This window comes from Propithecus coquereli, unplaced genomic scaffold (genome assembly GCF_000956105.1).
Source record: "Propithecus coquereli isolate 6110/MARCELLA unplaced genomic scaffold, Pcoq_1.0 Scaffold20, whole genome shotgun sequence".
NCBI classification, from domain to species: Eukaryota; Metazoa; Chordata; class Mammalia; order Primates; family Indriidae; genus Propithecus; species Propithecus coquereli.
Window position 1 is genome coordinate 9,415,283 of NW_012144967.1, and position 24,121 is coordinate 9,439,403.

The 24,121-nt window shown below is 44.9% G+C and overlaps 1 protein-coding gene across 1 annotated transcript in view; it reads left to right on the forward strand.

The window, feature by feature from the left end:
• AGBL1 (ATP/GTP binding protein-like 1) overlaps positions 1-24,121 on the forward strand; it is a 502,451-nt gene that overhangs the window by 59,248 nt on the left and 419,082 nt on the right. The window contains exons 4-5 of the mRNA XM_012643678.1: positions 282-319; positions 21,398-21,606. Of these exons, the coding sequence (XP_012499132.1) occupies positions 282-319; positions 21,398-21,606 (247 nt within the window). The remainder of the gene's footprint in view (positions 1-281; positions 320-21,397; positions 21,607-24,121) is intronic.

The window sequence follows — 24,121 nt, forward strand, 5'->3', positions numbered from 1 at the left end:
TGCAAGGAAGTTGGTGGAAAGTGGGAGGCAAGAAGAGGAGAGGAAAAGATTTTCAGCAGCAGAGGGGACCTCTGAGACCCATTTGCAAGCAGACCCTTCACTCAGCACGGTTTCTGCATTTATGCCTCTTTACTGGTCAGTGGGCGATCGATAGGATGCCTGCTACCTGGTTAATCATGGGTCTGTTAGGTGGCAGCAAGGAGCACGCTGGCTGTGGGATCCATGGGCTGACAAAAAGACCATTGAACATTGACTTCTCACTTTTCTTTCTCTTTCCCCAGGGTAGCCACTGAAGTTTTGGCAGCATTGCTGAAATCCAGTAAGCACCTCTTTTGAAGAGTGGTTATTTCTCCCCCCTCTGATTTTAGTGAAAGGTACTCTCCTGTTCCTGTGGCTCGTATTTGACCTGTAAGGCAGCAGAGCCAGGTTCTGGATCTTTGGGGTGAGATGGAGAATATTATGGCTGTTCCAAGTACATGACTACAAGGAGAAAGTAAATCTCTCTTCATGTGGACATGTCTGTACGTGATGCCGCCAAGATAACTGACCTGAAGGGGGTATGTTGTCTACTGCAGCCCTGGGGTCCTCTCTAGCTCCTTCTTAGCAGGGCCAGCAACCCTAAAGGATTGGTGGCATAAACTCCAGGATCCAGTGGGATTGTCCACTGGAAGAAAAGACTGTGGCTGGGTGGGAAGCAGTATTCTTGCATTTGGTTCTCAACACAACTCGGCTTATGACTCTATATTCTTGGCCATATAGAGTGTTGAGAATTGCTTGGACAATGTAGATGCTGATAACAAATTTATATTAAAAAGTTGGCTCTTTTCTCAGTTACTTGAGTGATTGCAAAAGAATAGCTCTGAGGGGCTGAATAATTTGAAGATTTTTTTTTTTTTTTGCCTAGTAGCCCTGGCCTAATTATGTTGGGAGTCAATTTCATGTGTGCAATATAGAAGCAGGCACAGTGCACTTGGGAGGGAAGAAGTCTTAGCTTAATGTTTTTATTTTTTTCCGCTCCTTACCTCTTCATCTATTTTAATTTGGCACCTTGGAAACCAGCTGCTTCAATTGTGATATTTGTTTCTCTATAGGGAGCCTGAGGCTTGTAGGTAATAGGTGAACTTTAATAAAACTTATAAATAAATAAATAAAAATAAAAATGCCCTCTCTACCCAACCATACATCTCTGTCAACCGCAAACACAGGGAAGGAGCCAAATCACAGGATGATGCTTCCCTTTATAGACTGAAGAAAAATTGAAGCTTGAATTCATTTGGTTTATTGGAACTTGCTATGAGACACAAGCCTATCCGCAGCTTTATGACCCGCAGGTAGAGTGCAGGTGGTGGGCGAGAACAGTCTGGGGAGTGGAGAGTGAGAGGTTATGGAGCCCTTGAGATGGAAGGGCATGGAAAAGTGTTACCTGCGGGTCCTGGGGAGAGGACTGTTCATTCTTCAGACTGGATGTGTGTCATGGTTGGCATTTTATTCTCGTTACTTCCCTGCTCACTCTGTGGCTCTGAAATGCCCAGTGTTTGATGTAGCCAGGTCAGTAAGTGATGAATTGCAGGAAGCGAAGGTGCTTGCGGGCGGCCTGAGAATGCCTTGTCTGGGGAAAGCAGCTTTCTCCTGAATCTCCCCAGCCCGGCCTTGGCCAGGAGGAACTTGATGTTTCATGGGAAGGGAGCCCTGAGGGCTCAGTACGGCCAACTTACTGTCTACATGCACACGCTCCTCAGCCCTTAAGCTTAGAGTTAAGTGTTCTGATATAAAATGTACCCACCATGTGCAACGACCTGAAAGTAGTCACATGCCAGTTACTAACTGTATCAATAGGAAACGTGCGAAACCAACAGCGGGTGCAAAAATGGCTTTATTCAGGCGCAGACCATTCAGCTGGGTTTTCAGCACTCTGGCTGTGCTGAGTACGCTACGCTGGGGGCTCAGCTTTTAGAGTTTTTAATTTCTGCGCTCCCTACAGAGCTTAATTCTTGCATCTCAGCATTGATTACACCGTATTGAAGTGGTTACTGTCCATCTCTCTCAGCTGATTGCAAGCTTTTGGGAGAAAGGGTTGTCTTTATTGATCATTGTTCTACTTGCCTCAGCACAATAAAGAGCCTGAAATAAATACTTGTTGACTAAAATTTTAAACAGATGACTGATTTGTGATATTCACAAGTACAAAAATGGCAATATTGCCCTCCTTCTAAAATCAGAGAACCTATGATTTTAACATTTGTTGTTCTAATCTCCATGTACTCACACTAATCAACTGTTAGGGAACTGATAGCTTGCTGTCCTCCACAGGTAATACAGGTTTTAATGTCCCCTTTGAAGGATGTATAGGGGTTATTTGCTAATTTGGTTGAGCTGTCTATGCAGGTCTTTGTCTGGGTCTTGGGTTTTTTATTTACGACATGAGAGAGTTGGGTGAGAGGTTTTCTAACCTTCTTTCTACCACTAAATACTCAGCTTTAATGTACATGAGGGTTTCTCAACCTTGGCACCATTGGCATTTTGGATAATTCTTTGTTGTGAGGGTCTGTTTTGTGCATCGAAGGATATTTAGCCAAATCCCTGGTCTCTACGCACCAGATGCCGGTATCGCTCCCAGTTGTAGCAAAGAAAATTATCTTCAGACAGTGCCAATATCCCCCCATGGTGGGAATGAGGGGTCAAAATCGCCTTCTGCAGAGAATCACAGATGTACGTTTGGGTACACATGTGAGCTGAAGCCCACTCAAAGTTTCGAGGGATCCCTCCCCAAATGCCTTTACTTATATTTCACAGAAATGTACTTCTCGCATAATTGATCTTAAATTCCTCAGCATTGGCATCATTCATGCGGGTTCCTAAGAGGTAAGAACACCGAAGCCAGAACACCCTTACGCGCATTCACAAATTACTTAGGAGAGGAGCAGGTTCTAGAGGATCTCGAGAACAAGCAGAGGAAAATAGGTTCTAGTCCAGTGACAAGCCCAGTGTGTGCTAGAAGAATTCTGAGATCGTATTTGAGCTTGGCACGAGAGAGGACTGCATTTAAATAGCCAAGTCTGTCTTGGATTTGGGAAGGAGCAGTCCTAGCATACCAGGCAGTCACCATTATTCTACCAGCCTAACCAAAGTACTGCATGGCATGGATGTAGATGATACCACTCCAGTGAGGCTGGGGTTGCTGCAGGGTATATGAGTGTCATGCAGTTGTCCAGTTGCTTTATGTTGTCTATATGTCACGCATAGTTAAGGCCTGACATGGAATGTCTGTCGATTTGGATCCCAGAGCGAGTTCATATCAGTTGAACTTAAATGCAGTTTCTGTCTAAAATTCAAAACCTCACCATCTGGCACTGATATGTGGGAATGTTTATGTGAACATTTAGCTCCTAAAGGCACACCCCTTTGGTGATTATTTTGGCCCTGATGCATGCTCGTCAGTTAGTATGAAAGTTGGCCATTGTAGCAGATCTCTGGAATTGCATCACGAAGGAAGAGCATTCCCCGGTCTCAATAAGGCTAGAACTAAAGATCAAGTACCTTGGGGACCGTCAGCGCTCCCTAGCAGTAAACACTAGGGTAGGGTTGAGAATCTAAGGTCATCAAGGCCCTGTGCAGTAGTGGCTGGTGGGAGGCAATCCCCACCAGTAACAGAAAAAGCAGGACTGAGGGCTGGGCAGACTGGAGCCCACCCACAGTAACAGCAAAAAGGAAGGGGAAGGACTTTGGGGCTGCGTTAGGAAGATCTCATTATTTCTCCCTTTATCAAGTCTCTTCTGCGTGTAGGATATGCAGAGAGTAGGAAGAGAGAAAAGAACTGAAATGCATTTCTCATTTCTTTTCCTTCCTGGGCAATAGCAAGCAAAATAAGCTTGGAATTCCTAGGCCTCTTTCCCAATTGTCTCAGCAATTGGAGATCCTACAAATTAAAAAGCATTTCTCAGTCAAGGGTCCTTTTTGTATCTACGTGGGCTGGAATGGTCTCATCCAAATCGCCTGCCTTTCCTCGTGTCAGTTCCCTCCTCTCCACTCACACATGCACAAATCCGCCCCTAAATTTCCCTGTATTAAAGGCGTTGCCCTTTTATGCTTTATCCTATCCAAAAACCACTTAGCTTTTTATTACTGAAATTTAATAAAGCTTTGATTAAGAAACAGTGCTACTTAATATTGCAGGCATTTTGTTTTCTCTAATAAATCAAAACATGTCGTCCTTTGCTGCTATCTGTCCTGCTATCTGCCTCCACTCTACCCTTATCCCTCTCCTTTCTCCCTCTCCCTCTGTCTCTTTCATTTTTCCTCATTACCCCCTTTTTTCATTGCTGCCTCCACCTCTCCCCCTTTCTCCTCACTCTCTGTCTTCCCTTCCTTGAGCATTACGCATAAACACATTTTCAAAAAATTGCAACCTTGGAAGTGGCACCGGAGTAAGGCAGCAGCAGCAGGGTTATGCCTGATTTGTGCTGGCTCCAGGGATGAGTCTTCAAATAATGTCCTGGTATTAACCTTGCTGCCCAGATTTAAAGGTCATATTCTTGCGACAAGAAAACACCTTCTGTTTCAGGCCCTAAAACTCAGTGAGGGAATGATGGGTCTACTTCAAACCCCTCTTCAACTTAAGAATCAGCATTTAGAGGAGTCTGGAAGTTTGCAGAAGTTGGGGCATGGGGAGGGTGCTGGGAACAGGAATGCGAATTAGCAAAGGAAGGGAGACAAGAAAGGAGGGAGGGGAGATCCAAGAGAGCTAATGGGAAGTCTGGCAGGAAGTCGAGACTTTTCACAGATCTTCCTAGCTAATGCTCTGTCTGGCTGGCTCACAGGGACGGGCCTTCAGCCCGTCACTCCAGGAGCATAGGGAGGGAGGGCCTTCGGAGGGCCTTCTGAGTGCCGGGAGCCTGATCGTGAACGGACAGCTTCATGGGCTCAGTGGTTATTGCTGTGGCCTGGCAATCAGCAGTGCAGAGAATGGAGGATGTGAGAGCCAGATGGCTGTTCTACTGCAAAATGTCAAAGAAGAGGCCGTTTTGAAATGCACCAAACCGAGGACTTTATAAGAATTCTGGGAACCACAAGGAGTCCTCAGAAGGGCAATATATGTTTTAGGATGATTGGCATTGTCATTCCCTATACCCAAGTACCAGAGGATCAGAGCAGCCTCACCGGACTTCCACATATGTTCTGTGTTTCCATGTCGCTTGTGGTCTGCCCTCCTGGCTTCGCACTCTGCCTCGACCAGCATGGTGCCCCAGGTTCTGCCACGTAGTGTGTTTCCTCCTTTAGTTTCCAGATGAGGGCCATGGAGCTGGAAAACACCTTCAAGGTTACTTAGTGCAGTAGTACTCAAATATTTGTTTTTTTAAAAATTTATTTTTATTTATTTGTTTTTTGACACAGGGTCTTGCTGTGTTGCCCAGGCTGAAGTGCAGTGGCACAATCATAGATCACTGCAGCCTGGAACTCCTGGGTTCAAGCGATCCTCCTGCCTCAGTCTCCCGAGTACCTAGGACTATAGGCATGTGCCACCACGCCCAGTTAATTTTTTTTATTTTTATTTTTTTGTAGAGAGAGGGCCTGGCTATGTTGCCCAGGCTGTTCTGGAACTCCTAGCCTCCAGCAACTTTCCCACCTTGGCCTTCCTAAGTGCTGGGATTACAGGCATAAGCTACTCTGCCCAGCCTTCTTATTTATTTTTTAATTGAAAAATTAAAATGCATATATTTATGGTGTATAACATGATGTTTCGCAATATGTATACATTGTGGAATGGCTAAATCAAGCCAATTAACATATACATTTTTGAATGGAGAGCTCGTGGCCATGTCTGTCCAGCTGCCATCAATTTTCCCCAAAGGTGGCCTCTAAGGCACATTCACAGGAACACAGGGCTCCTGAGAACCCAGAAAACTATTGATCTGATCCAACCCCCTCATTTTCACAACTGTGGACCAGAGAGAGGAAGTGACCTACCCAGATCTCCAAGACGTTGACTGTTTCATGCCCAGCTAACACAGGCCCTTGTTTAGGTCTCAACACAAAAAGCTCTCTCAGGGGTTTTCTCTGAACACCACCCAACCCTCACCTCTGCCCAGCATTAGGTTCCCTCTTTGACCTTTTCATAAAACCCTATATTTATACTTCAGAGAACTAGCCGTACTGTAATCAATGAATCATGTATTTTTTTCAAGTAGGGGTGTGTGTGTGTGTGTGTGTGTGTGTGTATATATATATATATATATATATATGCATATTTCTCCTACTGGATATAGTTCCACAGGGGCTGAGATCCCTGCTGTGTCCTCCATACCTCACATTGGGCTACACCCAGAGAAACTGCTAATACATTCATGTTGACTAAGACAGGATTCCAGTTTCCTGATTTAAGCCATGCACATTTGCTTTCACTATGCCTTGATGAAGAGTCCAGCCTAATTCCCATTCCCAGAAGAAATCCAATTGTGGTGTGATTACAGAGCTGATGTCTCTTCTTTCACTGTAACTATTCGAGAAGCATACAACATATTTCTGTGATGAGCCAAAAATCTGCTTCAAATAATATTGATAGATTTTTGCATTTGTCACACTGAGATGGACTGCTGTGATCAACTATGTTTGAATGCAGCATAGCAAGCTACATCCATCATGCTGTTGGTTTGAAATGACAACACAAATATCTACCATTTATCGAGTGCGTAGTATGTCAGGCACTGTATATAAAGTTAGCCTATCAAGGAGGTATCGTAATCCCCGTTTTACAGGGGGAGGAACTGAAGTTTGGAAAGCTTATGTAATTCACACTGCTAAAAGGCTGCGGCGCTTACCTGTCAGTCTCCAGACCCCTGGGATTGGAGCCCTGTGCTGTGCCGAGAGGAGATTAATGAGGGTAGGTTTATGTGGCTCAAAGAAGATATGACCGAACACTGAAAGAAAGCCAGATAAATACTTTCAAGTATTAGGATTATTCTGGGGGGGCGCATCTGTCATTTAGGCTGGAAGAGAACATTACACTGTCCACTCCCCGTAAGCATCTGAATGGGACCCAGTGAGAGATGCCCAACGCATCAGCATGGCTGTGTGAGGGCCGGTGTCTCTGCTGGGAGGCTGAGCACCAGGCGAGGCTGATGAACGGGGGTGACAGAAAGAGCAGAACTTCAAGGGTTAGGACTCCTGTTATGCCGTGCCACGTTCAGCTTGGCACGTGGCTTTTTTTCCCTGGCTCCCAGTTCAGTCCTCTCTGCCAAATATTTATGTCTTTGCATAAGTACATAAAAGAATTTACAAAGTTTAAGCTAAAAGGATACTACTCGTCCTCCGTTGCCCCTTCCCTGCCCCTTGGACTGTCAGGCGCTGCAGGTTTGGGTGGGCTGTTCGGGGCTGAGCCAGACAACAGCGCGTGTAGTTCCTCTTCCTGCCATGTGGTGGTGCTGTTCTTTTAGTTATTTTCCCCGCGCTAGCACAATATTTATTTTCGATGAGTAATTTGTTTATCAGGAGGTTATTTTAATCTAATTTTGGCCATATTTGCTATTCCACACTATCTGTGCTTCCCAGCGTTAGCAGCTTGCATGTCTTGAAGGAAATTAGCTGAAGATGGTCTCAGAGGCATTTGCTCAGCCATTATTTAAGGGAGTTGGGAGGCGGCAGGCGGAGCGGAGCCCGGGTCGGAACAGGGGATGGAATTTTCTGCGTTCCCAGGGACGTGAGCGTGACTGAGCGGGACTCACGGAGGGCGGGGGGCACCCCGAGCTGCTTTTTTGAGGGCCGCCTCTGGTTAATCGCAGCAGATCTCGTAGTTACGTTTCCCCATCTCCCTCTCCCTCTCTGATAACCGGTTATCTCCCTCGGTGGTCGGGAAGACGCCAGGCAAGGACAGTGTCGTTCTCTCTCCCCACCCTTCCCCGCAGTCCTCATCCCAGCTGAATGTGGGAAGGACGGTGTCTTAGAGTATTAGAGTGCTTGCCATGCATAACGTTCATCGCTATTAATTACGGAGCTTTACACGCAGCATCTCATAAATTCTCACAGCATGCTGCGGTATTATTACCCCGTTTTATACACAAGGAAGGTAGAATTGGGGGAGGTTAGTGATTTGCCCAAGATCCCACAAAAGGCAAGCAGAGAGCTAAAATTTGAACTCAATTCTGATCATTTCCAAAGCAGAAAATCTTCACATTTCAAAGATCATTCTCTCCTTCCATATGGAGTTAGGGAAGCTGGACTCTAGGTTCAGTTCAGTCATGGATTGGCTGTGGGACCTGCAACTAGTTCTTTGCTATTGTACTTGACTGTGGTTTAGTTTTTCAAAAATGGGAGGGCTACCCTAGGTGAAGGGTTTGAGAACTCTTTAGCAGCAGAACCCTTCCTTAAAACATAAACTCTCATGAGGAAGTTATATGCATGAAGCAGATACAAGGGGGGCAGAGGTGGCAGACCCCGATTAATGACAGTGTGGCCTTTCCTGGCCCCTACCTTTTCCCTGGCTCTTGAAAGACACCAAGAAACTCCCACAGAAGTTGCTGAGGGGCTCGAAGAAATCAGATTTGAAAACCTCTGAAATAAACATGCTCTTGGGATACTTCCAGACCTCTGTTGTTTGAGATTACAATTTAAAAATGGGCTGACACTTCAGGAGATTTGAAAAGTGTGCTAGATTTTATTATGTAGTGGCAATGAGAGAGAGCTAGTGATGTTTGACCTAGAGCAAGGTCCACAGTGGAGTACTTATCCTTGAGCCCTACCCAAGTAAAATTTAAGTCTCTTGGGACTAATAGATCTGATTAAACAATTGAATTGAACCCAATTCGGTGAAGAGAGTCAGCTTCCAGTGGGATTATACTGGTGAGGAGGATGGGCAGGATGGTGAACCACCTCTCCAAGACGGCCAAGATGTTCCAAGGATGTCACTCTGGCTCCAACAGAGCTGTGGACGGTGGTGTTGGGTTTTTCCTGACTGACATACCTGCTTGCTACATCAAATATCGTTATAATGCGATTGCAACCAGTCCTGGTTCTTACACACAGGCAGGCTGCCGTCTTTCACCTGGGTGATCCTGTTAAGCAACCTGGTTCAATCTCAAGGGCGTTCCCTCGGGCCTGATTATCTGCTGGTAGGTTTGGGCTGCTGTGTTCCCTTGACAATAGTGTAAAAGTGTTCAAGGAGGCTTGGGGTCACGTATGGAGGTGGTGTGTGTTTTCTGAAAGCTCAGACCTCTTACTCTCTGACAGGGTGAGCCATGGTGGAGAACAGTGATTGCATGGTATCATGATGTAGGCTCTCATGACACTGTGTGGAGTCAAACTGTGGCCACCATGGGCACGTTCCTTAATGATGCTATGCTCATCAGAACATGATTCTTTCCTCACCTGTGAAGCAGGAAAAATGGTGCCTCTGAAGACAATGAGTAAGATTTAAATCAGGTGATGTACCTGGAGTGGGAAGATAGTGCTGGACATCAGTCAGTCTCTATAAAGATCAACTCTTATTATTGTCACCACCTGGAAAATCCTGGAAGTTTCAGGAATTGATGATATAAAGGTATAAAGCCAGTTGAAGTATAAGTTCTTCTCCCAAGATCTCCCCTGAGTGTTGAATGATAACTGGTTGTTTTCAGTGCCTGTCCTCCTTCTAGATGCTTATTCTGTAAAAGGGCCAGACAGTAAATAGTTTAGGGTCTGCGGACCACAACTACTCAACTCTGCCCCTATAGGAGGAAAACAGCTGTAGACAACATGTAAAGGATGGGTGTGGCTGTGTTCCAACAAAACTTTATGAAATCGGGCTGTGGGGAATCTGCTGACCTCTACTTTAGACTGTGTGAGCCTCAGATCTGGGGACTCTGTCCCATTTATTCTTATTTCTTAAGTCATAACACTAATGTGTTTTATACAGTGGACGCTCAGAGCAACTTACGTAAAAGAGCAGAGGAATAAATAAGTAAACAGATGCGAGCAGATTCAGCACTGCTCACTTGATTCATATGCACTTGTCTTGTTTTCACTCTAGAGAATCAGGGGTTAATATCCAGGGTTGCTGAGTTTTAGATGTTAGAACTTGTATCAGCCTGGCATAATTGATGACTGGCTACGAATCGACAAAGATAAAGTATCACAAAGATTTAAAGAGAGAGACAAAAAGATAAACATCTCGTGACACTGATGGTACACAGTGGCTTCATCATCACATTCAGGCTTGACTGTACAATTATTTATTTATGTTAAGATGTACATTAGGTGTTTCCTACAGACTTCTAATAATAGCAGTTTACAAAGCACCTTTTCATAAATGATCTTACTTAATCTTCGCCATAGTTCTGTAAGACAGGTCAATGTTTACCTGTTCCTTGGCAGTGGTTCTCAGCATGAGTGATTTTTTCCCAGAGAGAACAATTAGCAAGGACTGGAGACATTTGTGGTTGTCATTTGAGGGGATGGGGCTGCTCCTGGCATCTACCAATTAGAGGCCAGGTTGCTGCTACACATCCCACAATGCACAGGATGGCCCCCACCACAAATGACATCCAGCCCAAAATGTCAATAGTGGGAGGTTGAGAAAATCGTTTTCTATAGCGGGGACACTGAGGCCCGAAGAGGTCACTGACTGGCCCAAGACTTGTACTTGGACTAAAATACAACCCTTCATTTCACTAGTAGGGGGTTTCAATTTTTTTTAAAGAAATAAAACAGTTTCCTTTTTATTTTTGGATGAAATCCTTTGTAGAGCCACTGCATATAAACAGATGTCAGGGAGGCTGCTCTGGTGATAGTGGCGGCTGGAGACCGTGCTCAGCCTCTTCCTTAGCCCCTTCCTCTGGTCCGAGGGGCACACAAGTGTGGCAACCACTGCCCGCAGACGATGAGACACAGGGAACACCAGACCCTGCTTGGCATCCCCAGACCTTCTGGATGTCCCTGGAGCCACTATATATATATATATATATATATATATATATATTTTTTTTTTTTTTTTTTTTTGAGTAAGGTATGCAGCATCCACGTTGGCTTCAGTAAGATGTGTTGCACAGTGGAGAAGAGAATGGAGACATAGGGGCCACGTGGGAAGCTATCAATTGCTGGTGTGGCCCAGGCAATAGGAGAGAGGATGGAAATATCAAGAATGATGAGTCGAGTGAAGAGGAGGGAGCACGTGGCTCCAGGCTCTGTGATTTCACAGTGACATGCCATTGCTGACATTAGGCTTCAAGGCAGCACGCTCAGGGGTGCAGAAGCTTGGGGTCTGAAGGGATAATGCAGCCTGAATCGACTACTCACATGCGATGCTCTCAGCACTGTTCAGACTGGTTTCCCTGCAGTCCATGCTGCTTGTCCGTACTCTGACCAGATGCAGGCAGTGCCACAGACAGACAGGTACCTCGCCTATCAACTGGGAGAGAAAGGAAGGTGGGGAGAGTCTCTCCTTTTCTCCTTCTTGGTGTAAATCCTGGCTTTCTTCTTTAAGTGTCATCCCCTGATGAGTTAACAGTGAAAACAGCAACGTCAAACCAGGCTGAAGCTTTTCCGCAGGGACCCAGAAGGGATGATAGTAGCTTGCCTCGGGGCTACTTAGCAAGTGCTTCCTTCCCTACCAAGAGTCTGGACTCAAAACAAAACTCTGAATGCATAGGAAAAGTCCTATACAAATTTCTAGTCAAAGACTATCGTTCCAAAAGCTTTCTTGCAGAAATGTCACAGCAGAAAGGAGAGTGAGAAGATCTTGGCCGGACAGATCTCGACTTTTGCACAGCCTTGTGGAATGGATCTCAAAGTGGTGGGGCTTACGCGCTGATCCCTGCTCCCCTTTCCAGTGGCCCCCTGTGCTCACCCCTGATTTTCCTCTCCCGGCATTAGCTCTTGGGCTTTTTGTTATTTGCACTCACCAAGTTTTTGCTTTATCCACTTGCTTTGCGCTCAAGATGGTAAGAATTTCCTATCCCCAGATCTCTGCATCCCGACTCCTTCCTGTCTCTCATGTTTCAGCTCAAATGCCCCCTCCTCAAAGGGTCTCCTCTGATCACCCAGTCTGAAGTGGCTGCCCCACTGAGTCACTCTGGCGCCACTGTTTTATTTTCACTGTGGTCCTCATCACTTTCTGAAATTACTGTATTTATTTTTCTTTATGTGCTCACCTGTTTTGTATCTGCCTCCCCAGAGCACCCCTGTGGGAATGCAAGCCCCTTAAGAGGCGTGACTTTGTCTATTTCATTTTTGGCTACATCCCCAGTGTCAACAACAGTGCCTGGCACATGGTAGTTGCTAAATAAATGTTTGCTGAATGGATTAATGGTGGCACCTTGGGTTTTGGGTGTGTGAACATGGCTTTAGTGTATAATTTACTATCTGCCTGGCCATAGCAGAACCTGGCTTTCAGGACAAAGGCATCTCTGTTTATTTGCATATAAGAAACAAACCTCCCAAGTGGCTACCTCTTGCTGGGAATCAACTCATTTTAGAGAATTTTCAAATGAGCAGCATTGAAAAATCAATCATATTTCCTCAAATCTAAGATATCATTGACTGTGAGGTGCATTTTTTATGTGCCACTGAATGAAAAATTGCTGTCAGTTATAATGGAAACGCTATCGTTGGTAAGAAACACCTTAATTCTGAAAATGCTAAAATGTGAATAAATACGTACCTTCACATTGATGATGTATAATATGAAATTGATTCATCATATGCCATGTAGAATATTGAATTGAAGGAGTTTTGAGTTGAGGGCCCCTTTTCTTAATAAGTGCAGTGTTGCAGTCCGATGTCCTTCATTAGACAGCGCACACCATGAGGCTGGTAGGACGAGCAGATGTGTGGAGGAAGAGGAAGGTGTGGATTCTGAGGCTTTCTTGAGAGTGGAGAAATTTCTATGGTTTGCGAATCTGTCTATGGAAAGTTATTGGAAGGACTTGATGTTAAAAAAAAGTAGATGAGTGTAGATTTAAAACATGCGATGTATGTCTCCTACTTGTCTCAGACACTGTTTCTGGAGCCTTGGAAAAGCACCTTTAATTTGATAAAGGCAGTCAATAGGAAAACAAGATTTGCTTGAAACCGAAATTTCCTTTATAGCCAGGTTTATTGAAATGTATCTATTTTACAAAGAGAAAGAATACCTGTAAGCTAATACAATATCATTATTCTTATTTGAGCTAATGATAATCGAGTATAATTTCCATTATCGATGGCGTTAAGCTTAGTTATGTTTTAGTCCAGATCTCACTGCTCCTCCTTGGCAGCCACTCCTGCCGCTGGGGCCAGGCAGAGGAGGGCAGAGCTGACTCCTCTCTCCTCCTTGGCAGCCACTCCCGCAGCTGGGGCCAGGTGGAGGAGGGCAGAGCTGACTCCTCTCTTCTCCGCGGCACTGTGCACATGTCGGGGCCTGCCTGGGAGGCTGGCCTTACTGCGTCACCAGTTCGATGTCAGGGAGCCTCCCAAGCATCTCCCCGGTGACCTGAAGAACTGTAGGCCATTTATTTGGACCTTTAAATCTTTGCAGTTTCCTATTAAAAATCAGCTCTCACCACGATTTAACAGACCAGGAGGGAGCAGACAAGATGGAGGGGGAGGACTGGATTAAAGCCACTCCTTTCAAGGGCCTTGGGCTTCAAGTGTTCCTCTGGCTTCATCTCCTGTTAACCCGTCAAGAAGCTGGTTGTAGTGGTAAGGGTTAAAAGTCTTTATCTGGATGCAAAAAAATCCAAGAACTCTGCTAACTGGCCATATCAGATGATGGATATGTTAATTAGCTTGACAGCTAATTCCACAATGTTAACAGGTATTGAAACACCACATTGTAGCCCATAAATATATACAATTATTTGTCAATTAAAAATAAAATTTTCTTTAAAAAAGAGCATTGGCTCGGTGCAGTGGCTCACGCCTATAATCTCAGCACTTTGGGAGCCTGGGGTGGGAGGATTGCTTGAGGCCAAGAGTTTGAGACCAGCCTGGGCGACCTAGGGAGACTCTGTCTCTACAAAAATTTTAAAAATTAGCTGGGTGTGGTGGTGTGCACCTGTAGTCCCACCTACTTGGGAGGCTGAGGTGGGAGGATTGCTTGAACCCAGGAGTTTGAGGTTACAGTGAGCTATGATCATGCCACTGCACTCCAGCCTGGGTGACAGAGCAAGACCCTGTCCCTCTTAAAAAAAAAAAAAAAGAGAGAGAGAGAAAGGGAGCTTTGAGGATAGCAAAGCAACATGGGATGTACTGGATGGATGTTAGCTTTGAAGTCAGATGGAGGGATAACATTTGGATCCTAAATATGCCATTTATAAGCTCTGTGGACTTAAATAAGTTCTTTAATTTCTGTCAGCCTGTGTCTCTGTTTTTACAAGAAGGAAAGTAACACTTATCTCAAAGAATTTCCACCAGATGAATGAGATGATCTATGTCAAATGATTAGCTTAGTGCTGAGTACATGGAAATATTCAGTAAATAAATACTCGTAACTGGTGTTATGGCAAAGTAGGCCTCTCATGTAATATGATTTCATGTAATATGATTAAGAGGGCTTGGTAAAGATTACTTTGTCCAGAAATATAATATCTTCTAAATTGACTCCCTGAAAAGACCCCAAAAATGATCTGTTGCAAAGGCAAGTGTACGGTAGTTAGGATACCATTATCCTGAGCCATCTCAGCATCTCAGATTTTGGAATTCTTGAGCGCTGTGATCTGAAGGTCTTTCAACGTGGGATCTTGATTGTGATAAAGAGAGAGTTTGGAAGCAAACCTTGGAGAGTAAATGGGAATTCAGTAAGCCCAACTGAATGGTCTTCTGTTCTGAGAAGGGGAGCTTCTATCCTGAAAAGGACTAGCTGAGTTGTCAATAGTCCAGATGAATGGATTTTCAGGAAGTCTCTGAAACAAATGATAGAGCTATTTAATCTGCCTGGGCAAGAATATCTTGAGACAGTATATGTCACAGTGCACCATGTTGCTGGAGATGATTTCCATTCTCAGGAATGAAGAGAGCCTCAAATCCTTGTATGTGCTCTGACTTACATATGTCTTATCAAAAGTATGGGTGGTCTATTAAACACATAACCATTGTCAATCAAATGGATCTTAGAGGATTAGCCAGTCTTCTAAAAAGGCTGTAGGGTAATGGGCCCAAGAGGTGTTAATTTTGCCAGAGAGGGGAATTATAAGGTTTTATTATGGACGTGGCCTGTAAAGGCACCTGAGATAAAATGAGGTGTGATCCTCAGTATGTGTGTATGGGGGTATCTCATTGTACGTGGGGGGGTGTCTCATCATGTATGGGGTGTATCTTAGCATGAGGGTATGGGGGTGTCTCAGGATAATAGCGAGGTAAGGCTGGTGGCCATTTTGGGGTTGAAGTCAACTGCATTCCATGGGGATTGAAGAACAATGATTATAAATTTTACTTATTTTCAAACTTTTCCTTGGGTTATTCTCTCTGGTGAAACATATGTAAAATTTGGATGCGATCTTTGTAGTGAAGAGAATTATCATTTATTAAGCACATATTTTCTGCCAGGTACTGTGCTATGGATTCAATTCTTATAATGGACTTGTAAGGCAGATGCTTCAACTATCTTTATCTCTCTGATAGTACGTTAATATTTACAGATGATGAAAATTCAGTTCAGAATGGCCATGGGTCTTACTCCATTTTTTGCTGCTATAACAAAATACCTGAGGTCGGGCCATGTATAAACAACAGAAATTTATTTTTTCATAGTGCTAGAGGCTGGAAAGTCTGAGATTAGGGCACCAGCATCCGGTGAGGCCCTCCTGCTGTGTCAAGGGCAAGCTAGCAGGACAGTGTGTGATGCCTCTATTATAAGGGCCTTGATCCCATTCATAAGGGAGGAGCCCTCATGGCCTAATTGTCTCTTAAAGGCCCTACCTCTTAATACTATCACACTGGAAACACCTGAATTTAAGAGGGGGCACACTCCAACCATAAAATAAAGTAACTTAACCAAGGTTGTATAGCTAGTAAATGGTAGAGCCAAAATACAAATCAACAACTTCAGGGACCTTGAAGCTTCTGTTCTTATATGAAGCTGTCAAAAGGAATCTGTTCATATCCTAAGCATTTGGCACTTTGTTGTCCATAATAATAGAGGGTACATTGGAATACTAAATAAATGATGCTGAACATAATGGAGATGATGGTTACAACAGGCAACAAGCTTTATACTTACTGTGTGCCAGGCATTGGGCCACCTACTCTATATGTATTAATATTATCTCATTTAATTCTCTCAACAACCTCATAAAGAAGGGATTACTATTAATTTTGTTTCTCAGATAAAGAATGAGTGATAGAGCTGTGAAATAACATGCTCAACACTGTATAGCTAGGAAGTGGTGGAGCTTCTGGCCATGGACAAGGACCCCAGAAAGACAGTGAAAGAAAGCTGAGGGGTCTGCCCATGGATCACCACCAGCAGGCCGTGAAGGGTGCATGAGCTTAGAGGTCTACACTGATTTGCATGTCTCGTTCCCAGAGCTGTGGCTGTTCAAGTGTCTGGCCCATTACTTTGCTGCAGATTCCTTCATTTCTTCTGCTTAAGGTTATCCATTTATCCCAAAAGGGGTGATGCAATTTGAGATATGGGAAATAAAGAGCAGTGATGACAACTTCCTTTAGTGTTGCCATAAGAAGGTCAGAGTAGGGGGCTGCTTGCAGGTACAATACTCCAGGACACCAGGCATGTTCCCCCACCAGCCTCTCACGGGACCCTACATTCCCCAGGAGAAATTCAATTCATTGAGTCTTGAATGTTTCTAGGCTTTCCTGTTTAGAAACAAACATCTTTATTAAGATGGTGATGCTCTCCAAGGCCTTCAGGGGCTAGGCAGGTGATTCACGTTTGGAGGGGATGGGGTTAGACAGAAAGATGAGTGGGTTACTATGGCAACCTGTGGACTGCTTGCCCTAGACATAAGCACTGACAACATGGCATGGCCAATAGTCCATGGATCACAAGTTTGTAACTCCGGTCAAAGGGTTATATATACATATATATATATTTTTTTTCTTCTTCCTGATTATCAAAGTTTATTGTAGAATACCACGCAGGGGTAGAGAACCTGCGGCCTCAAGGCTACATGTGGCCCTCCAGATCCCCAAGTGCGGCCGCTCGACTAAATCCAAACTTCACAGAACAAATCCTTTTAATAATTTGGATTCAGTAAAAAGGATCCAGAAGGCCACCCATGGCCCCAAGGCTGCAGGTTCCCTATCCTTGATTGGGAATAAAAACTACAGAAAAGTCTAAATATGCAAATAGAATCATCAATACTTCTCTCCTTTGCCCTCCCCCCCTTAAGTACTATTGGTATTTTGACATATTCCTTTCTGTTTTTATTTTCTTTTTACTGCAGTGATGGGGTATGCATTGAAGGAAAACATTTGAACCTTAGTTAAGAAATACTCGGGGTAAAAATAAGGATATCACTAGATCACATTTCAGACTGAAAATTCACGAGGAGTAAGGCCCTGGGCGGATATAACCTGGAGAGATAAGCGGGAATAGTAGAATACAAGAGGGTGAACTGGAGATGAGGACGGAGATAAATTCCCTGTTGTCCATGGATTTGCCAAAGGAAAACTGGCCACACGCGGGTGAAGCAAGGAGGTCCGTGGAAGCAGGGGGCTGCCTTTGGGGGTTGTGGGGGGTGAGGTGTTAAAATCAAAGACCCTGAGACCTCCTCTCTGTCCCTTCCATCCCCATCTTCCAACCAGTTCAAAAGACACTAATCTAATTAGAAAATTTTTAAAAAAATTAAGCAGCAGAAATTTTTTTTGTTCTCCAAGAAAATCTTAGGAGGAAGCTGTTTATGTAAACAAAGGGAAGCAGAGCCGGTCTGTTCTGAAGAGGGTGGGGGGCCTGGAGCCCCCTCCCACCCCCAGACTCCGAGCTCATCCGGGTCAGTATCTGAAAACCCACCCTCCTCCTCGTGGTCTGCCCTTGCTCTGAGAAGCCGTGCTTCCCTCTCGGGTCTCCTGGAACTCCTCTGGGTTCTGGTCCCCGCAACCCTCCTTCCATTCCCGGCTCTGCCCCGCATCTGCTTGATGAATCTCCTCTCTTCGGGTCCTAAATACGTATTGACTTTTGCAAAACTTCCCCAGCCGTTCTCAGAGAAAGATTGACAAGTGTAGGGTCGAGGGGAAGGAGGTTGAGCTATTTTAAATGTTAGTAAACATGACAGCTTGTTGAGGATTAACAGGAAATCATGAATAAAATCATTGGGATTTGATAAGGGATTTTTCTCTCAGACAATTAAAGATTTTTACATTATCTCCCCTCCCACCCCCCCAAAAAGAGTAATGGATGAAGGTCATTAGGATAACACATTATCGCTCTAATGCTCTTAAAACTGATAAACGACCGAAGTCCTTAAGCCTGTGCTGCCCACGGGCCCCTGTGTGCTGTGCTTGCCATTCTTGCATCTTTTTAGCAGGCGATACTGTCCTTTAGTATCTCCTACTTAATCCTCAGTTTTCTTTTAAACATCAGATATTGGATAGGCTGGAACCTTGGTTAAGCAGTAAAGAACTCTAGTGTTTTGTGGCCAAGACCTGCCAAGGAGAAAAATATTTTTGATACAAAAGAATAAGTCATTAAAGGAAGTAATGAAGGCAATTTAAACTCTCCACAAACACATCACTGGGTGAATAAAGCTCATTGCTCTCAGTTGAGGGTCATGAGTGAATGAAATGTGAAAAAAAAACAACAAAAAACCAACTGCACAAATGGGCCAAAAATCTCAGTGGAGCTTAGTCAAGCCTGACAATTTAGAATTTGACAAATAAGCAAGGGGGAAGAAAGAGTTTCATTAATATTATGAGAAAAACCCTCTGGAATAAGGCATTGAATTTCCATGCTATTTTTTGCACTCATGCACTTACATGGTCTTAGGGAAAAATCTGACTTTGAGTTGAGATTTGGGTTATCTGATTATAGCTCAGGGGTTCTCCCTCACACTCCCTCGGCCAGAAGCATGTGTTATCTCAGAAACCAGTGTGAATGGTTGGGATGATGGACAAATGCAGTAGTGAGAGCAGAGCTGCAAGATCTGGGTGTTTGTGGACGAGAGTCAGCCGGTTACAGCCCTGTGAAGCACCTAGTCCACGGGGGCTGAGATGACTCGGTGTCACTGGGTAGGTCTGACCTGGTACACATTTGTCCACCAACCCTCCAGCCCAAGGAGTTTAATCTGAAAGTCAGCACATACTAACTGTTGAGAGAGGTGTCTTGGACTATTCTTCCCCCCGCGTTTCTTTTTTTCTTTTTCCAAGACAAAGTCTTACTCCGTTGCCCCGGGTAGAGCATAGTGGCATCATCACAGCTCACAGCAACCTTAAACTCCTGGGCTCAAGTGATCCTCCTGCTTCAGCCTCCTGAGTAGCCGGGACTACAGGTGCATTCCACCACGCCAGGCTAATTTTTTTATTTTTAGCAGAGACGGGGTCTCACTCTGGCTCAGGCTGGTCCCGAACTCCTGAGCTCAAGAAATCCACCCACCTCGGCCTCTCAGAGTGCTAGGATTACAGGCATGAGCCACCACACCTGGCCAGTCCCCCTGAGTTTCTTTAAAGAGAATTTAATCTATGAGAAAATTAGATCTATAAGATAGGGTCTTGTGGGAAGCCTCCACCAGGACGATTGAGCAAGCACAGAGAAATCTTGTTGAAGGGAAGGAAACCCTAATGTGCTCTGTTACAACTCCTATCCGATGTGAGAAAGCCCATTCTGCATCCCAGCTGGGTGGACATCCAGAATTTTCCTGGGAATTTTCCATGCCCCGTTGCTCACTACCACATAGAGTCCATCTGCTTGTGGAACAGCCTCAACACTGAGGAATTCCTTTCCCAAACTGAGCTCAACCCTTGTGTTGTGATCTCTGTCTCATTTGGTCTCGTGGTCTCTCCCTCCTGAGAGTGGCCAGGACACAAGACGGCCACTCTCCAGGAGAGCCCTGGCCCCGGGTAAAGCCGTGTTCAAGTGTGTTGGTCAGGTGAGGCAGGGGCAGGCAGTTCAGCAAGACACATGAGATAACAGGAGCATTTTATTAGTTACAGACCCTTGAGAATAAGAGGGGTGCCCACAAGAGCCAATGGGGAGTCTGGCGGCAGCGGGGAGCTCAACCACCGGGTGCAGGGAGAGAGCACCTGTGGGACTAGGCCTTTATTAAGGTCCACTGTGCTATCCCTTAGGCTTCCTGCCAGGGTTGTGGATTGGGTGGTTTACAGAAAACGTGCATTAACAGTGCATCTTATTCACGTGACTCTGATGCTGGCCATTAGGGTCTATCGTGGGTGGCAGGTGTGCGATGTGTTGCATTTGTGGTCAGTGGGATGAGGAACAGGTGGGCCATAGCTCAAACAACGACATAGGCAGGGCAACTTTCCACCCAGTGGAAGGTGATGGGGTACAACTGAGTTTCAAGAAACTTAGGTCTAAAAATGGATGCTGAGACAACTATATTAAACAAATTTATGACACCTTGATTAACCACAAACTAGATTCCATTCTCTTCAGGAAGAATGCCCAAGGCGTCTCTTACACATGACAGCTTTTCAGGTACTACATGTCACTCAGAATCTTCTCCTTCCCCACCTAACCTCACAGTTTGCTTAATGCAAATGACAATATCCTAGTCCTCTGAGATTCAGGAAGGAAGAGGGGAAATATGATGGAAATCAATCTCTCTCTCTCCATCTCATCCTCCCCCCACATCATTATTATTTTTTCTGAGACTAAGTTATACACTTTCACATATTCCAATTGTGAATTTCCTAAAGACAGGAATATTCTCTTATATAACCACTGTTTATCAAAATCTGAAAATAAACACTGATACAAAACTATTAGCTAATCTACAGACCTTATTCAAACTTGACCAATTGCCCCACTAATGCCTTTTATAGCAAAAGAAAAAATTGTTTTCTGGCCTGTGATCTAAATTTATATCGTTATAATTACACATTGCACTGAGCTGCCATGTCTCTTCAGTCTCCTTGAGCCTCGGTTTTTTTGGCTTTTTTTTTTTTTTTTTTGCCTTTCATGACCTTGACGTTTTTGAAGAGTATAGGTTTGATACTTTGTAGCATGTTCATTTTGGATTTGCTGATTGTCCTTATGATCGAATTCAGGTTGTGCATTTTTGGCAGGGGGACCGTAGAAGTGATGTTGTGTCTTCCGCAGAGCATCGTACGAGGGGCACGTCATGACTGTCGGTCCCATTACTGGTGATGTTGACTTTGATCACTTGGCTAAGGTGACACACGCCAGTTTTCTACACTGAAAAGTTATTATTATTCCCTTTATAATTAATAAGTATCTTGTGAGAGATACACTGGGACATTGTTGAGCAGGTGTGGCCCTGGAGAGCCTGTGATTGACTTTGCCTTGTTCCTTTGCTTTCAGAGTCTAACAGCCGCAGGGCGGTGAACAGAGGCTACGTCACCAGCTTGCTCAGGCTGCATCAGGACTGGCACAGTCATGACACAGCCAACACCTACGTTCTGATCCGCCGGGGCTTCCTGCTCTGCCTCAGGCACATTGTCACCCTCCGCTCGGGCAGGGAGGCCTTCCTGGCAGCCCAGGGCATGGAGATCCTCTTCAGCACTGCACAGGTAGTTGGCATTGGATTCCATCTGTGGTTGGATAACATCTGGATGATTCCGGAATCATCCCAAACAGCTGGGAAACCTCCATATATTTCTTGCTGCTATGGGCAGATGTTCTGGATTCAAATCCTCATTCATTCATTCATTCCCTCATGCATTGATTCATTCATTTATTCAGTATATATTTACTGAATACACACTATCAGAGGTACAGTGTGGTGTAGCAGCTAACAGTGCTGATTTGCCTTGGCTCACACTTTGGGAGGCTGAGGTGGGAGGATTGCTTGAGCCCAGGAGTTTGAGGTTACAGTGAGCTATGAGGATGCCCCTGCATTCCAGCCTGGGTGACAGAGCAAGACCCTGTCTCAAAAAAAAAAAAATTATAAAAAAAAAATTACGAAAAAAGAGTATTGACTCCTGCTGGAGTAGCTGGGTTCAAATCCCAGCTTGAGCACCTACAGCTGTGAAATGTTGGAGACGTCACCAAGCCTCAAGTTTCTTTTTCAAAAAGAGTAGAAACCATAACATCTAGGTTGTGTGGACAAAGTAAGTTAATGTAGAAATGTCGTGTGCTTAGAAGAGTGCCTGCCATAATTTACCTGCTTTTGAGTATGAGTAGTTATTGGAATAATTAGCCCTGGGGAACCAGTGGTGAATATGACAGACAGGACATATAGATCTTATGGGGCAAACATACAGCAGGAGAGTCAGACATTAAGCAAGCAAAGAACCCAGTGAGGAAGGTAACTCCACATTGCTCTGTGAGATCAGTAAAGTGAGGGCATAGGTCTACAGTGACTGTCACAGGCAGAGGGACAAGGTGTTCTTTTAAAGAGGTCAAACCCTGTCTGAGCAAGTGACAACTGAGCTGAGACTTGAATTAGTGGAGGTGCTGGCCTTGCCAAGTTTAAGGGCAAGAACATCCTAGGCAGAGTGAATAACTCCTCCAAGGGTTGCTGCTTACCTGCACCCCAGTGGCATATGTGGTCTAGAGTCTCCTGGATTTCAACCCAAGTAGCACATTCCTTAATTTCACTTGCTTAAGGCTAATTGAAACACCATAGTTTGAAGATACGTATACCCTCTCTATTGGCGATATGAGTATTCCAAATGTCCGCCATCTTCTCCTCACCTTCTCCTGGGGCCAAGGCAGCCGCGATTCACATGCATTATGTTCCCATCGTCTTACTGTTCCAGTCCTCGCACTCCCCTCATCAGTCTCGTCACTCCTCTCTGGACACCCTCTGATCTTTCTCTACCTGAGTACATCCCAGGTAATGAGCAGCCAATGAGAGTGTTGTTTTCCAACCATGGCATCTACAGATACAGACTTTTCTCATTAAGAAAATGGCTCCCCCCCCAAACAATAACAAAATACTGTGCTGCAAACCGGTATCTAATTTTCTATCCGATATCACCTCTGGGTTTCTCTCTATCATTACAGCTGTCAAAGCTTCTCGGTCATGAAATAGCTATATTTCACATTCTATGTCTTTGAATTTCCCCAAGCTTTGAATTTTTCCAAACCTCCCCATGTTTTGTAAGCTTGTGGTCCCCCAAATCTCTCCCAGTCCTTGTGACATGCCCTCCTATATTGCTGCTGCCTAACAGACCTCCATTGCCATCTGTGTGCTGCACCCAGTTCCTCTGCCCTCTGTGTTATTGGCCGTTTCTCTGTCCCGTGCTAAAAAAATTTGCAAGAATGCTAACAGAAGAAGATGGTGATCATGGAGGTACACAGCTACAATAGGAAGTCGGTGGAGGAAATACTGAGTGACGCTCAGGCAGATGAGCAGCTGCAAGCCCAGGTGTAGGCTCTTAGAAGCGGTTCCTCCGCAGGTCAGTGAAGACCTCAACTGCTCAATTAAGCAACTTAACTGAAAGCTCTGAGCCTCCAATTACTGCTGGGAATGGAAGGACAGTGTGAGTGGAGACAACTCTGCACTTTTTCACAAGGTTTCTCCAGCCCGTGTTATAATCGCTACTGGGATTATATGAAAAAGAAGCTCAGGAGGGGTCTGTGGAGTGGTACTGAGTAAACAGGCCATGAGACGCTAAGGCTGTCACCTGGAAGAGTGTGCAGAACGTATGGAGGACAACTTCAAGGGGTTGGATTCCTCACTCCAACCCCCACCTTGCTTTTTGCTTTTGGTCTTTTCAAGCATGTTCTCCCAGAGATGTTATTAAGTTTACGTGCAAAGTCTGACATTTGACATTCTCATGTTTTTGGAAAATGATCCTTTTAGGTGAAAGATACACTGCCCTGGCTTAGAAACCAAATGGCCCATTACTGTCCCCTGGCCCAATAGCCAGTGTAGAGCAGCCTCCCAGACCTGGTCTGGGTGCTGTGGGCACAGATGCCCTTGTAGCTGTGCTGGGGTCCAAGCTGCTTGTCACCTCTCCTCTCCCTCCTGCTGGAGGAGGCGTGGGAGTCACTGGATGGACAGTTTAGGAACCTTGGATTTGGGGATGTTATTTCAGTCGCTACTTTGCAAGTTGTGCTGCCACTGCTGCAGCAGAA